The sequence below is a fragment of the Pipistrellus kuhlii genome, unplaced genomic scaffold (genome assembly GCF_014108245.1).
Source record: "Pipistrellus kuhlii isolate mPipKuh1 unplaced genomic scaffold, mPipKuh1.p scaffold_m20_p_1, whole genome shotgun sequence".
NCBI lineage: Eukaryota > Metazoa > Chordata > Mammalia > Chiroptera > Vespertilionidae > Pipistrellus > Pipistrellus kuhlii.
In genome coordinates, this window is record NW_023425404.1 from 44,229,223 (window position 1) to 44,245,055 (window position 15,833).

Below are 15,833 nucleotides of genomic sequence, written 5' to 3' on the forward strand. Positions count from 1 at the left end.
TTTACAGAGAGTGAGCCAGATCTGCACAGGGCCACCTCAGAGTACTCAGCAGAGTACTGATCAGCACATGTATGTTATGAAACTACCTTGGGCCAAGGAAAAAACATCTGAAAATATTAGAGATAATAATGCCTGGGCTCATGCAGGGCTGGGACTAGAACCTGTTCCCACCAGTCAATGCAGAAAACCTAATTCACAGGACACTGGGTAGAGACCTCAGAAGGGTCTTGCTTCAGCAGCAGAGAAATAATTAGCCCTACAATGAACACTTCTCCAATTCCCCACTTACTGAACCTTAAAAGCAAGACCCTAAAGGATCAAACTGTTCCCACAATGAAGCTCAAGAACATTTATAGAAAAACCCAAATATCCAGCATCCAACAAGTTAAAATTCATAATGTTTGGCATCCAATAAAATATATCAACATACAAAGAAGCAGGATAATTCAATCCATAAGAAAACAAATCAACTCTAACCGGTTTGACTCAGTGGATAGAGCATCAGCCTGCAGACCAAAGGGTCCCAAGTTCAAATCTAGTCAAGGGCACATAGCTGGATTGCAGGCTTGATACCCAGTAGGGGCATGCAGGAGGCAGCTGATCAGTGATTCTGTCTCAACATTGATGTATCTTTCTATTTCTCTCTCTCCCCTTTCCTCTTTAAAATCAATAGAAGAAAAAGAAGAAGAAAAGAAGAAGAAAAGAAGAAGGAGGAGGAGAAGAAGGAGGAGGAGAAGGAGGAGAAGAAAAGAAGAAGAAAAGAGGAGGAGGAAGAGGAGGAGGAGGAGGAGGAGGAGGAGGAGGAGGAGGAGGAGGAGAAGCCGCCGCCCTATCAGAGTGAGTACTAGGGCCTTCACTGGGCATCATCTTGATGACCTACCCTCAGAGCACGAGAAAACACTTCTCTCCTTTTGACATTAAAATCAAAGATGTTGGTTTTGGTTAGTTATTTCATTTGCAACCTTTATTCTAATTAAGAAATAGTTATTTATCAATTTTGTTTAGAACAACATTTTGGAATGATGTAAAAATAAAAACACTGCATATCCCTCTCCTCCCTCTAAAAGCAGGGAAATGTTTTTGTAACTTAAGTCTGTTGTTTCTTAAACTAATCAGAAAAGTTCCCTACTTCATTTGTTTCCATGATGGGAAAAGAAAATGACATGTTTCTGCAGCTGTATCCAGCTGCCCTGGGAAGAAATAAAAACTTGTCATATATTTAAAAGAAAAACAAACAAAAAACTATCTCAGCAATGACAGATGATAAAATTAGCCAGTAAGGGTATCAAAAGTTATAATTATATTTCATATGTTTAAAAAGTTAAGGAGAGACATGGAAGATATTACAAAAAAAAAAAAAAAAAGAAAAAGAAAAAAAAGAAAAAGAAAAAAAAAAAAGAGGAACAGGAACAAAGAACTGATGGGACAAATTAGAGAAAATATAATATACTAACACTAATCAGAAGAAAGCAAGGTTGGTTAGCTATATTACAATAATACCAGACAATGTAGATTTCAGAGTAAAGAATATTACCAGGAATAGAGAGAGAAGGTCATCCTATATAATAAAAGGCTAATATGCAAATTGACCCAAGAGTGGAACGACCAGTCGCTATGACACACACTGACCACCAGGGGGCAGATGCTTAATGCAAGAGCTGCCCACTTGTGGTCATTGTGCTCCCATAGGGGAGCACTACTCAGCCAGAAGCCCTGAGCTGGGCTCTCGGCTGGCAAGCACAGTGGCAGTGGTGGTAGTCTCTCCCACATCCGTGGCAGTGCTAAACCATCAGTTGGACATCCCCTGAGGGCTTCTGGACTGCAAAAGGCACAGGGCAGGCTGAAGGACCCCCTTAACTGCATGAATTTCGTGCACTGGGCCTCTGGTATCATAATAACAAAATGAGCAATTCAGCAAGAGGACATAATGATCCTAAATTAATAATTTAAAGAACTCCTCTAATAATGCCTTACAGAATATGATTCTGGAACAATTAAAGGCCACATTCTAAGGCATGTAAATTATATACAGACATATTGGAGGGAAAGGAATATCCAGAGTGAGTATGGTTACCAAGGGAAAGATTCCTATAAAATAAGGTCTTAACATGAGTGATGAATAATCCATCTGGTTAACTCCTTATCCCAAGAGTAATTAGTGAATCATTCAAAAGATATAATGAATTGTCTAAAAAGGAAGTGCCAGCATCTGCACGACTAATTTAAGCAACCCATTACAAATATCAGCTTCAGCACCTGGAAAGATAATTAAAAAAAAAGTTTTTATTAATTTTAGAGAGAGAGGAAGGAAGATGAAAACATCGATTGAGAGAGAAACATCATTGATTGGCTGCATCCTGCATGCCCTCTATTGGGGACTGAGCCCACAACCTGGGCATGTGCCCCAACCGGAAATTGAACCAGCAACCTCTTGCTTCATGGGCCAAAGATCAACTATTAAACCACACAGGCAGGGGGGAAGGCCACTTTTTAGAAGCATGTAAGGGGCATTTAGAACTCATAAGATGCAAGTACAAAATAAGAGCCAGTCTTTCTCTTGAATTTAGTGAAAAATAATTGTTCATCAGCAGTTACGTAATCTTGTTGATTTAGAAAGGTTATAACCACCACCTTTCTGGTTTACTGAGAGGTCTGCCTTGTGGAGGTCTGCCTTTCCTCCACAGAAATCATTTACTACTCCGAAAAGTGAGGAGAGTCTCTTTTAGAGGAGTGATGACAGTAAGCTTTCTGAAAAGCTAAGGCAACTGTAAGTAAATAGATTGAAAAATATATGAGAAGTCTTTAGTTGAAGAAAATCTGGTTAAGTTCACCTTTAGTAAACAGGGCAGGACAATGAGCTCCGTGAGAAGGAAACCTAAGGGCATTCCTTTCTCAGGGAGGGGAAGGGAAAATAACAAAAAGCATACATGGCTCTACCTCACAGGTCAACTGGGAGAGAGCCTTTGTGCTCTGCGAGGAAGGGAGTAGCCCAATCTGGGTGAGTCAGACGCTCGAAAGGAATTCGCTGGTGCACCTAAGTGTGGTGTACAAGGTGCAGTTCGGTCTGGCCATAAGCTTAGAGACGCCCAGGAAAAAAAGTCTTAGTCTGAGTAAGGGTGAAGTGTGATTTTAGAAATGGGCAGGAAGACTCCTAGCAAAGTAAAACAAAACAAGAATCAGCAAGAAATAGTAAAGACTGGGGCAAATTATTTTCCAAGTGTCAAAATCATCACAAGGCTCTTATGCCTTTATCCGTCTTGAAGACAGAATACTCAAGATATGTAAAAATATGACAGGAAATAATACTCAGTTATAAAGTCAGCACTCTGCATGTTCACCATTCTTAGGAATGAGAGAAGAGCTGGATGCATACTCTCCTTTACCCTTGTCTTGCTCAATGCTTCAGTTACATATTTTGCAAAATTTCAAGGAGAAAGAGGTGAAAAACTTCCCAACTTTTAATATTATATTTTCAAGTAAAAGTAACGTATATTGGAATTCTGGTACTGCTTTAATTTTCTCAACCCTTTGCTTTCTTTGAATATGGTAGACTCATGGAAAAGATTACTTGATACCATTAATACCATTTCTACCATGAGCTTGTTAGATTTAGATGAACAAATGTATACTGTGGAATCTATTATAAATAATGCACTTAAAAACAATCCTTAATATGTCTTTTGTTAGCTGTGCCTTACTATTTACCAAATACTTCCCCCCCCCCCCCCCCCCCCCCGCTTCAATAAAATAACATTGTTAAAAGCAGAACATTTATTGGTGTAGGACAGTGGTCAGCAAACTGGGACTCGAGAGCCACATGTGGCTCTCTGGCCCCTTGAGTGTGGCTCTTCCACAAAATACCACAGCCTGGGCGAGTCTATTTTGAAGAAGTGGCATTAGAAGAAATAGAGAGCCATGTTTAAAAAAACCACCTTTTGGATTTTCAGAGTTGAGGAGAAAATTCACATTTAGCTTGATTGGGAAGTGTGCTAATAACAATAGGCGAATTATTCTGAGGGTCTTCTGAATGATCAAGATTTTGGGGATGAGACCCCAAAAAAGGAAGGCATATTAGGGACTAATGATAATCAAAGCTAATTAACTTAAGGATGAGTGCCTAGCATGAGTTTGAGAAGATTATAGCTGGCTTTTAACTATATTTCAAAGGAGAGTTCTATAGCCAAAGTTCCCAATTGTTGATGAATTTGCCCTTCTTCAGGCCTATGGCACTGTAACATGGCTTTTAAAGCTTGACCCCACCCAGTCTGGAAATGTAGCATTTGCTTGGATGTAATGAATTGCTGAAACTCAAAAACTCATCTCTCTGGTTCTGGATAACTCCTCTAAGAGAAAATATAAATCTCTTGTTTGGTTATAACATCACCATATGATCCTTTACACTGATTACACTGCACAGGATTTTATAGTGATTTCACTGTGCCCTTTAATAAATTTGGTTCTCACAAAAACTTTATAAAGTAGGCAAGACAGGTCCTCAGAATGTATGATTTCATTGATATAAAGCTCAAACTAGGCAGTTAGAAGCTGTAATGGTTACTTTTGAAAAGCAGAGACTGGGATAAAGCATAAAGGAACCTTTTAGAGGTGTGATAATGCCTTGTGATTTCATGGGTATGTTCACTGTATAATTCATGGATCTCTATTCTTCTGATTTGTGCATATTCTGTAAACATGTCATACTTCAATAAACAGTTCATTATATTTTTTCAATGCTATGGTCTTCATCACTGCATCGTAACGGCCCACAAATAAAATATTCAACAGACATTCGTAGCTAAAAGTGGCAGTAAAAATACTGAATGCATTATAAAAACAAACTGATTGTGAATGCAAAATTACTTGCTTTTTAATTCAACTACTTCAATTTATTTCATAACCATCTCAAACCTAATGTTAGAAATAAGAAAAAAAAATTTAAGTATATAAAAAACAAAAACTATCACCCTATAGTTAAGAATACAGCATTTCCCCCCCTTACTGTCACCCATATTCCTCATCTCTATAATTTCTCAACTCTGGTATTTTCTTATCCTATATAATTAAAGCCTAATATGCAAATTGTCCACTTGGGCGGGTTGTTTGACTGTTTGCTATTATGTGCACTGACCACCAGGGGGCAGCACGGAACATGGTGATGCAGTGCAGGCAGCAGTGGAGGTGCAGCCAACCCTGATGAATGAAATGGGACTGCAGAGGACTGGTGGAACAGGTGAGCTGGAGGCGCCAGGCCAAGGTGGATGCAAGTGGTTGATTGCCCTGCTGATTGCCCCACAGAAGGTGTGACCAGCGGCAGCAGTGGGGGCAGAGCTGCTGCCAGCTCCCAGGCACTGAGGGAGCCAGGTGGGGGGCTCAGCCCCAATCTATTGCCCTCAGGTGGGATGGTGGAGCAGGTAAGGAAGCAGTGCCAGGCCAACACAGGGTGCCAGGCAGGGCTGTGAGGCTGGGAGCACGAGCTGGGGCCTGATTTGTATACCAGGCCACTAGTTTTCCATAATTCTCTACCTTCTTTCCTACCTCCCCTAATCCTCCAAGATCTTTTCCTAGGTAACTGGTGATTATAAAACAAAAGCATACTGGGAAACTTACTGGGTCAGTTTAGGACCAATCCAGCTCTTTCATCTCTTTTATTTTATCTTCTTATCCTCCAATTCCATATTCTTTTCCTGCCATATCATTTTCTCACATCTCTCCCCGTTTCTGCCTCTATTCTTCTTCCTAATTTTACTCCCCAAGTCTATCTGAAGCACATATATTAGTAAAAGGTAACCAGCTAATATGTATTCTCATTAAACTATGTTCTATATAAAAAGACTTGAAGCTATACTGTTAGAGGGATGGCTGCACAGATGAAAACAGAGTCAGCTGTTTTTTTGTTTTTTTTTTGTTTTTTTATGACAAAGGAACTGATGTTTTTGCAGTTTCTCCACACTTGAAACTATGCATGATTTTCAAATCTTTTTCTGGCCCAAACACCTGAGAAACCTGACATTAACACCTCTAAAGATGGTTAGTTTTATGTGTAATAAAGCTGGGCACAGTGCCCAGGTATATGGTCAAATATTGTTTGTTTCTATGATGATGAACATTTTAATCAGTGAACTTTGAGTAAAGACATAATGGTGAGCTCATCCAATTGCTAAAGGTCTTAACAAAGACTCATCTCCTCTGAGAAAGAAGGAATTCTGCCAGCAGACAGTCTTTGGACTCAAATTACTACTACTCTTCTCTTGGTCTCCAGTCTACTGGCTTTTCCTTCAGATTTAGACTTACTAGCCTCCACATCATATGAGCCAATTTCTTAAAATAACTCTCTCTACACACATACAAATCCCCCCCACACACACCCACACCCACACCCTCCCACACAAACACACCCTGTTTTGTTCTCTGGAGAACATGACTAATACAAGTAGCTATGGTAGTGACTCTCAGCTAGAAATGGTGGGGGCAAGGTGCAGTCTACAGAAAAAACGCAGGGGTTGGGGATGATAGATATTTTTATTTTATTTTTTTGTTAATCCTCACCCATTGATTTTTAGAGAGTGGAATTGGGGGGAGAGATAGAGGGCGGGGAGAGTGAGGGGGAGAAGAAGATTGCTGTGAGGGAGACACAAAGGGACACAGAGACATATACTGGTTACCTCCCGCATGTGCCCAGACCAGGCTTGGAATCAAGCCTGCAATTGAGACACATGTCCTTGACGGGAATCAAACCGAGGACCCTTCAGTCTGCAAACTGATGCTCTATTCACTGAGCCAAACTGGCTAGAAAGGCCTGATGCAGACCTTATGGAATATCTACTCAGAAGTTATTTACTAGTCTTCTTCGACTGCAGAGGCTGGAATACTAAAACAAAATTTTTGGCTTCCTTTATATGTAAGAGAGCTGTGGCCAAATTCTTGAGAAAGGCATCCTTTGCAAAAGAACAGCTAATGCATCACTAGGAAGCACTGTGCTCTAACCACTAAGGATCCAGATGTAAAAACAGTACCTTAGGGAGCTGATCCTCAGCTCTAGAGCCGCTCCCCCCATTCCCCAGTGTTCATGTGCAGTATCTTATACAAGAGTGTAAGTACAATCTGGCTGCTTAGGCCAACCTGTACTGAAAGCAGAAAAACTTAATCTATGTTATCATATTGTTCCTTTAAAATCATAGCTGAACTCAGGCTCCACTGAGACAACCTGAAGGTGAAATCTGCAGTAGGAAGGACTTCGACTGGAAAAATTTCCTGAAAACAATGATTACAAAATACTGACAATTATAACTATGAACTACTAAGGAAGGCTATTAAATATCCTTTAAAAAGCGTCTTTTGAAAATATGACCTGAAAAAGAATTTAAAAAAAAAAGAAAAGAAAAAAAAGAAAAAAGAAATGATAGATGTGTATACAGTGGAAAAGACTGAAAACTATGTATGAAAGTAGTTGTTTTGGGGCAGGGGAATTTAAAATAAATTATATTTATTTTTTTTAAAAAAAGAAAGAAAGAAACTATGACCTGAATTATTTTATGGCATTCCATTATAAAGACAAGAATTAGATAAGAGCAGCACTTTGACATCATTTCCATTCTATAATACATTTTGATTTTAAAGTTTTACCTCAGTATACTTTCTATATTTATTACAGGAGAGCTAAAGAGTGCTATATAAAAATCACAATATAATAAAACCTCAGTAACAAACCATTAAGAAGGAACTTATTGGCCAAGTTGATAAAAAAAAAAAGTAAATTAAATGTCCAAATTTTCTAACAACTTTTTAAGTCAACACTACGATATCTTTAAGGCTATCAATGACGTACCTCTAAAAATATTTTTTTCTTCATACCTGTCTAGAAAAAGAAAAGTCAAGGGCTATTAATGATTTCAAAATTCTGTGCTTACCTTTTTTCTCTCCAGTGTAGGGCACATAGTCTTCCCGGTCCTTATGCTCCAAAGCTTCCTTCTCCAGATACGACAAGAGGTGTTCTCTATCAAAGGGCCCCGTGGCGGGCTTCGAGGTCTGGTTCTTCTGCCGGAACCCTGCAGGCAGAAGGGCATTCTGCCAGAGAGAAAGAATCAACCATGATGACCACCAAGAATGCCGATTTTCATGTGCTGGCATAGATTACTCAGAGAAGAAACAATTCTAGATTAGAATATGATGTAGGCATTAAACACTGTATTACAGAATTTTAGGGTTGCAATGTAAAAGTGTTCCAAAGTTTTTTCTTAAATTAGGTAGTATTCACTTACATTACTATTAAAATAGGTACAAACATTTTCTTCAGCATTCTACAAGCAAGAAAATCCCTTTACTTTAAAAATGTCCTGGGACAATACTAAAAAGATTTTTAATGGTTACCAGCAGCTTAGAATACATGTAAATATAGAAAATAAATCCATTACAAAAGAATGTTAAATGACAATATGCATTATAGTCCTTCACAGTGGCTTTTATTTCCTTGTAAAGACTTTCTCATTAAAAAACAACAACACATGTATTTCAAGCCCTAGCCGGGTTGCTCTGCTGGTTAGAGAACCCTTCTGACACCAAGGTTGCTGGGCCAGGGCACACATAGAATCAATGAATGCATAAATAAGTGAAACAACAGTTGATGCTTCTCTCTCCCTCTCTCCTAAATCAATTAATAAACAAAAGAAAATAAGTATATTGCCCGGGCGGCGTGGTTCAGAGGTTGAGTGTCGACTTATGAATCAGGTCATGGTTCCATTCCCAGTCAGGGCACATGCCCTGGTTGCAGGCTCAATCCCCAGTGAGGGGTGTGCAGGAGGCAGCCGATCAATGATTTTCTGTCACCATCACTGATGTTTCTCTCTCTTTCTCCCTCTTCATCTCTGAAATTAATTAAAAAAATACATATATAAAAAATAGAACAGTCACATCAGTAAGCTGGAAGTAGAAGGGGAAAACTGGAGAAGAGACAAAAAGTTAATTTAAATAAAGAGGTGTCGGTGAAGACTTGGTTTGGGTGGTGAACACACAATGCAATATACAGATGACATATTATAGAATTGCACCCCTTAAACCTGTAATTCTATTAACCAATGTCACCCCAGTAAATTCAGTTTAAAAAAAATTATACATATACATGGGGGGGGGAAAAGAGGTGCTAGTGAAAAGTCCTAAAAATGTTAACTGCTCAAAGGCAGCTACTTACTTTCAAAGGGTTTGAAAAATTATTTCATTTTTCTTCATTAGCTAGCACCCACCTCAGGGTCAAGATCATCCAGCACAGTTTCCAGTTGTTTCAGTTCTATTTCTGACAGATTCCCAAGGAGCTCATCTTCATCCAGGTCCTTGTACTTTTCTAAGTCCTTCCGGAACGGTAGTGCCATGGTCTGCAGTGTCACTTCGTTTCTGCTATACAATGTAGTCACAAGTGATTTCTATTTTTTTTTTTTTAAACTATAGAGAGAAGAGACAAAAACATTTAAAACATCATCTCCACCTATTTAGATCGATAATTAGGTTCAACAAAATATAATTTCCACGTGACATATTCTTAGACCATATATCACACACCACCCTTTTCTATGGATCATTCAATGCCTTTACCTTTTGTCTTTTGTTAACAACAACAAAAGTAAACCGGAGAAAAAGAGGGGAAAGAAAGAATAAAATTCAAATCCACAAAACTGTCTACTTGACAGCATATAGATTTTCTGATAACTAAGTTTTAGGGTGAAAAAGATTATATAATTAGTGCGAAAATACAAATTTTTCCATCAATGGCTTTTAAATGTTACTTTGCTTAAGCACAGAATGTTTAAGGTACAGTTGTTTTATTGTAAATTACTTAAAAGAACATTATTTTCTGACTCAACATTAACATGGGGTGATACCAATGCATTCCCCTTGAAGAAATGGCGGCCTCTTGTGATAGGGAAAAATTTTTTTTGAGAAGTGCATAAAAAAAATTTAAAGGCGCTTTTAAAGGAAAAAATACTGTATTCTAAAACTTGCAGTAAAATATTCAAAACCATGCTGAGCTATCTCACCCACTAACTAGCAAGGCTGATCAGGAGAATCTGATTCAGAAAGGACTTTCATCATTTCCTTACTGTATGGATCTCTCCCAAAAAGCTACGAGGTGACTCAATAAGCAGCATCTTTCCAGTTACCCACAGGACTGTTATATAGGAAAGGATACTTAAAGTAAAAAAGTAAAGCAAAAATTAAGTATTTCTAGGAATTTTAGCCATATACGTGGACCATTTGTCTCATAAAATATTCCTATGTGTGTGCCCTACCCAGTTTGGCTCAGAGGATAGAACACTGGCCTGGGAACTGAAGGGTTCTGGGTGGGTTCGATTCAGTTGTAGATTCTATCCCTGGCCCTGGTTAGGACATGTGCAGGAAGCAACCAATTGATGTGTCTCTCTCATATTTCTTTCTCTGTATCTCTCCCCCTCCCTTCCACTCTCTCTAAAAATCAATATAAAAAATATCCTCAGATGAGGATTAACAACAACAACAACAACAACAAAAATGTTCTGTGTGGATAAAAAATAATCTTTAGACTTAATGATGTTAAAAATTTTCTTGGCTGCAAAATGCCCAGTATTTCAAAGTTTGGATATATTTCCTTTACACCCCCCCCCCTCTTGTTTTCCCAACTTAATATCATATTTTAACTAATATATTTTTCTTCTCAATTCAGTAACATTTTATGGATCCTTTTAGGCATTTTCATCTCCCAAGAAGAAATGAAGGTTCACCATAGGGGTCTGTCAGTTAATGAAGTGACTAGTAACCACCTGGGTCCTGTAAAAAGCAAATTAACATAATTGTGCTTGTTCAGATGTTAAATTGCAGGCATTTTGTATAACTGCCCAAGACAGATCTGGCTTACACCTGTTCTACTAACACCACATAGATTTAGCAGTTATCCTAAACTTTTCCATTAAAAAAATTATTGTTATCATTACTAAGTTTGGTAAACCTCCACTTTGTATTTCCAACTTAAAGATAGCAAGCTTACCAAGTATCCTGAGAGTGTATTTTCTCAATTAAAAATAATACTGTCTGCAGAGAACAGTCAATGGAAAGTATCAGCACTATCAAATACAGTAACCATAAAATGCAACTTTAAAGGGCATGCAATTTTAGAAGAATAGATAAAAAATTAGACCACACTAAAAAAAATTCCCTTCATAAACAGACATTTTGAAACAAAGGTAAGAAATTGATAAAAGTTTAAGAACATGTACCAAGAGTAATTAATTACTTCATGCTATTTTTTTAATGTTTGGAAAATCAATATAAAATACATTTTCAATATATTTTAATATAATATACTGACATTTACAGTACAGTCAAGTGCCGTCAACAATGGACTGAGCATCCAAAGATAGTCCCATAAGATTATCATGGGGCAAAAAAATTCCTATAATCAAATGTAGCCCTTTAATGTAAAACCCAACAGCTTACTCATGTGTTTGTGGTGATAATGGTGTAAACAAGCCTACACTTACTGTTCTGGCAATGGTATAAAAGCCTAGAACATATAATTAAATATAGTGCATAATACCTGATAATGATCATAAATGATTACGTTCCTGGTTTATTTATTTACTCTATGATTTTAAAGTGTATTCTTTCTACTTAAAAAAAAAAAAAACAACCTTTGCCGTAAAATGCCTTACCTATCTTGTTTACTGCATCTCTTGATATCACAATTTTCTCTTGTGTTTGATTTAACCATATGTTGTTTAGTATAGGGTTGTAGCCTAGGAGCAAGGCTAAGTCATATAGCCTAGGTGTGGAGTAGGCTGTAGCATCTAGGTTTGTGTAAGTGCACTCTGTGATGTTCACACAATGATGAAATTGCTCAATGATGTATTTCTCAGAACTTATCCCCATTGTTAAGCAGCACATAACTGTGTATAATAGAGCTAATTTCTTAGCCAATAAATATTTCAAAAAAACACTTATTATTTTAAGCATCTCTTTTCTTTACACTCCAAAGTATCCCAGCCTGGGCCATAAATTCAATGGTCATCCAATTAAGAGGGTATTGTAATAGATAATAATGATAGGAATGAGATATCAGAATAAAGGCAATATATATCACTCGGGTTTTATAGGTAAAAAACATGACATTCCTTAGAATGAGTAAAATAGTTTACTCCAATAGATTGCTCTTTATTCCAAGTACTAGAGGCCCGGTGCACAACATTTATGCATCCTTTTGCAGTCTGGGACCCCTTGGAGGATGTCCCACTGCTGGCGTAGGCCCAGCCGTGAGCCCAGCTTCTGGCTAAGCAGTGCTCCCCTGTGGGAGTGCACTGACCACCAGGGGGCAGCTCCTGCATTGAGCAACTTCCCCCTGGTGGTCAATGAATGACATAGCAAACGGTTGTTCCACCATTCGGTCAATTTACATATTAGGATTTTATTATATATTCTAATCTGTCATACAAAGAAAGCATCTTTATATACTAGTAGGGGCCCAGTGCACAAATGTGTAAATCTTGAAAGGAACTGTGGACTGTGAGGCTGTGACGGGCACAGGGGTGGGACTTGACCCATCCTCCGTGTCCCCACCCAGCCCCTTCCACTGTGGCCCCCAGTCCCGTCTACCAGCAGCCCCACTCCTGCTGGTACCCACTGATATAGCACAGAGTGACTGGGGCCAGCGCTGACAGTGGGTGCAAGTGGGGACTGCTGCCCCGATTGCCCCTCAGGAACAGGGGGAGGTGGAGAAGCCCTCAGGGGCGATCGGGGCCGGTGCCGGATGCCAGCAGCAGGAGTGAACAGGGCCAGGGCCGGCACTGGGTGTGAGCACCGGCTACAGCACTGGCAGTGGGTGCAAGAGGCAGATGCCAGCCCTGATTGCCCCGCAGGAGCAGGGGGAGGTGGAGAAGCCTTGAGAGGAGATCGGGGTTGGTGCCAGGCCCTGGCAGCAAGTGTGAGCGGTGCATGGGAGCAAATAATTTTCAGTAACCACCAAAGGCTTGCTCGGATGACAGTGACAGTGCCCCGCCTTGGTCTGGCACCCCTGCTCACCTGCTCCACCATCCCGCCATGGCTGATGCCTGCCATGTTCTACGCACTCCCCTAATGGTCAGTGCACATGATAGTGACTAGTTGCTCATTTGTCGTTTGATCTATTTGCATATTAGGGTTTTACATATGTAGACTGCTTAAAAAATAATAAAATGAATGCCTATCTTCAGAGAGAGACCATTACTATGTTCCCCATGCCAGTGGCATCTCTCTCCTCAAAAGAAGTAGCCACTGTACTGAATTTTGGATTACTTATTCTTTGGCTTTCCTCTACATTTTACCTTAAATGTACATATTCTTAGGAGTTTCAGTTTTCCCATTTTATTTTGCATTTTATATATATATACTCATACAGTATGCATCCTTTTGTGACTTGCATTTTTCATTTAAGATTGTTTTGATGCTGATGGCTTTACTTCTTTCATTTTCATTTCTATATAGAATTCAATTGTATAAATGAATAGTCAAGTTTTTTACAGTCTTCCCCTCTCTGTTTTTCTGCTATAAACCATCTTGTTATCTACTTCCTGGTATACATGTGCAAGAGTTTCTCAAAGCTGTTCAAATCTAGGAATGAAATTACTGGAAAAGGGTAATGCTCATACTCAACTGTATTGGGTAATGTCAAACTATTTTCTTTTTAAAAAAAAATATTTTTATTGATTTCAGAGAAAAAGGGATCAAGAGAGAGAGAAGCATTAATAATGAGAGAAAACCACTGATCAGCTCCCTGTGCCCTACTAGGAACTGAGCCTGCAACCTGGGCATGTGCCCTTAACTGGGAATTGAGCCGTGATTTCCTGATTCCCACGTAGATGCTCAACCACTGAGCTATACCAGCCAGGCTAAAACTATTTTCAAAGTGATTATACCAACTTACAGTTCTAACAGATTCAGTACATGACAATTCATGTTGCTCATCCTTGCTAACTGTTGGTATTAACAGATTTTTTTGTGTTTTGTTGTTGTTCTTGCCATTCTGGTGAATGTGATCTTGTATTTTGCTGTAGTTTTAATTTGCATTTTGTTGAATTATGATAAAGTTGAGTATCTTTTCATTCGTTCGTTCATTTATTGGCCAATGGTGCTCCTCATTTTGTGAAGAATCTGTTGATCATTTTTAAAATTGTGTTATTAAAAAAAAAATGTTCTCCAAGAAAAACAACAACAAAAATTTAAAAAATAGATGTTCTTAATATATTCTGGATATTCATATTTTTCAGTTACATGTAAAAAATATTTTCCATTTTCTTTCAACTCTCACTTTGTTTTTATGGTATTTTCTAGGAGAAAATGTTTTTAAGTGTTTTTATTTAATTTCTTAAGGAATTTGTTTTCCTCGCCACAGACATCAGTCTCCCCGAGGCTGTGGACTGGGTGATGATGCAGTCCTACTTTGGCTTCTTTTTTCCTTTACAAGGCAATAGAAAGCTATTTCCTTCAGATTCGCATAAGAAATTTGCCAAGAAATTCCAAGTAATATACTAAAGTTTCCCAGAAGCTTCAATACAAAGGAACTAATGCTCAAAAAAGTCACTCAGAACTTATCAGTAGCATTCTTTCATCAGGTGTTCACATTCTCAGATTCTCCAACTTGATTATACCTTCCCTTTAAGCTCTCCTCCTCTACTGAGGAATGTCTATGTACTATAAATGTTCCAAGTGTTAGTAGAGAAGCTCAGAAACACCCCAGGAAGGGAAGCTCTGGGAACAGTGCTTTGCTTCACTTTCTCTCCCTCTATCTTACGGAGAACCTGTCCTGGCTTGTTTGTGCTTTGATAGCTGTCTTACTGGAAAGAGAACACATTATGAATGAAGGTGTGAATCCAGTGTGCCAAAAAGTATTTTAAATCTACAGGAACTTTTAAAATCCCCAAGCTACAATTCATAGAAAAGTAACAAATAACAGGCATGGGCCGCACCTCCATGGCGGCCACCACAGTGAGAGAAATGAGCCGCCAGACTGTGACAGCGTTACCTACTGGGACCTCCACGTGCAGAGGGTGCCCGCCCTGACGGGCAACCACTGCATCCAACAATGGCTTGGCCAGGCTTTTTGAGTGTTCTGTCTGCTTTGACTATGTGTTGCCAACCATTCTTCAGTGTCAGAGTGGTCCACCTTGTCTGTAGCAACTGTCACCCAAAGCTCACATATTGTCCAACTTGGGATCCATTTGCAACTTGGTGATGGAGAAAGTGGTCAATTCAGTACTTTTCCCTTGTAAGTATGCCTCTTTCGGGTGTCAGATAACTCTGCCACACACAGAAAAAGCAGACCACAAAGAGCTCTGTGAGTTTCGGCCTTACTCTTTCCTGCTTGTGCCCTGGTGCTTCCTGCAAGTGGCCAGGCTCTCTGGATGCTGTGATGCCCCATCACATCAGCACAAGTCCATCACCATCCTTCAGGGAGAGGATATCTTTTCCCTCACCACAGATATCCATCTCCCCAGGGCTGTGAACTGGGTGATGACCCAGTCCTATTTCAGCTTCCACCTCATGCTGGTCTTAGAGAAACAGGCACCAGCAGTGCTTTGCATTTATACGGCTGATAGGAACGTGCAAGCAAGTGGAAAATTTTGCTTATCGACTTGAGCTAATGGTCATAGGCGGTGATTAACTTGGGAAGCTACTCCTTGATCTATTCATGAGGGAACTGCAATAGCCAATATGAATATTGACTTGTCTTTGACATCAGCATTGCACAGCTTTCTACAGAAAATGGCAATTTAGGCATCAATGTAACTATGTCCATGTGTTGAAATGGCAATCAAACATTTTCTGGCCAGTGTTTAAAACCA

The 15,833-nt window shown here is 39.1% G+C and overlaps 1 protein-coding gene, 1 long non-coding RNA gene and 1 pseudogene across 6 annotated transcripts in view; 2 read left to right on the plus strand and 1 right to left on the minus strand.

Annotated features, from left to right (window-relative positions):
- Nucleotides 1-15,833, minus strand: part of TMOD3 (tropomodulin 3) — a 55,664-nt gene that overhangs the window by 20,827 nt on the left and 19,004 nt on the right. For 3 of the 5 annotated variants that reach the window (XM_036441906.2, XM_036441880.2, XM_045582449.1), the window contains exons 2-3: nucleotides 9,237-9,432; nucleotides 7,908-8,064 (exon numbers count right to left, since the gene is read on the minus strand). In XM_036441906.2, the coding sequence (XP_036297799.1) occupies nucleotides 7,908-8,064; nucleotides 9,237-9,362 (283 nt within the window). In that variant the 5' untranslated portion in view covers nucleotides 9,363-9,432. Of the gene's footprint in view, nucleotides 1-7,907; nucleotides 8,065-9,236; nucleotides 9,436-15,833 lie in introns of those variants that run through there. The other 2 variants (XM_036441889.2, XM_036441898.2) reach the window with 2 other exon arrangements.
- Nucleotides 1-15,833, plus strand: part of LOC118721214 — a 16,013-nt gene continuing 180 nt past the window's right edge. The window contains exons 1-2 of the long non-coding RNA XR_004988652.2: nucleotides 1-10; nucleotides 11,378-11,380. This is a non-coding gene — a long non-coding RNA (uncharacterized LOC118721214). The remainder of the gene's footprint in view (nucleotides 11-11,377; nucleotides 11,381-15,833) is intronic.
- Nucleotides 14,986-15,833, plus strand: part of LOC118721204 — a 19,061-nt pseudogene continuing 18,213 nt past the window's right edge.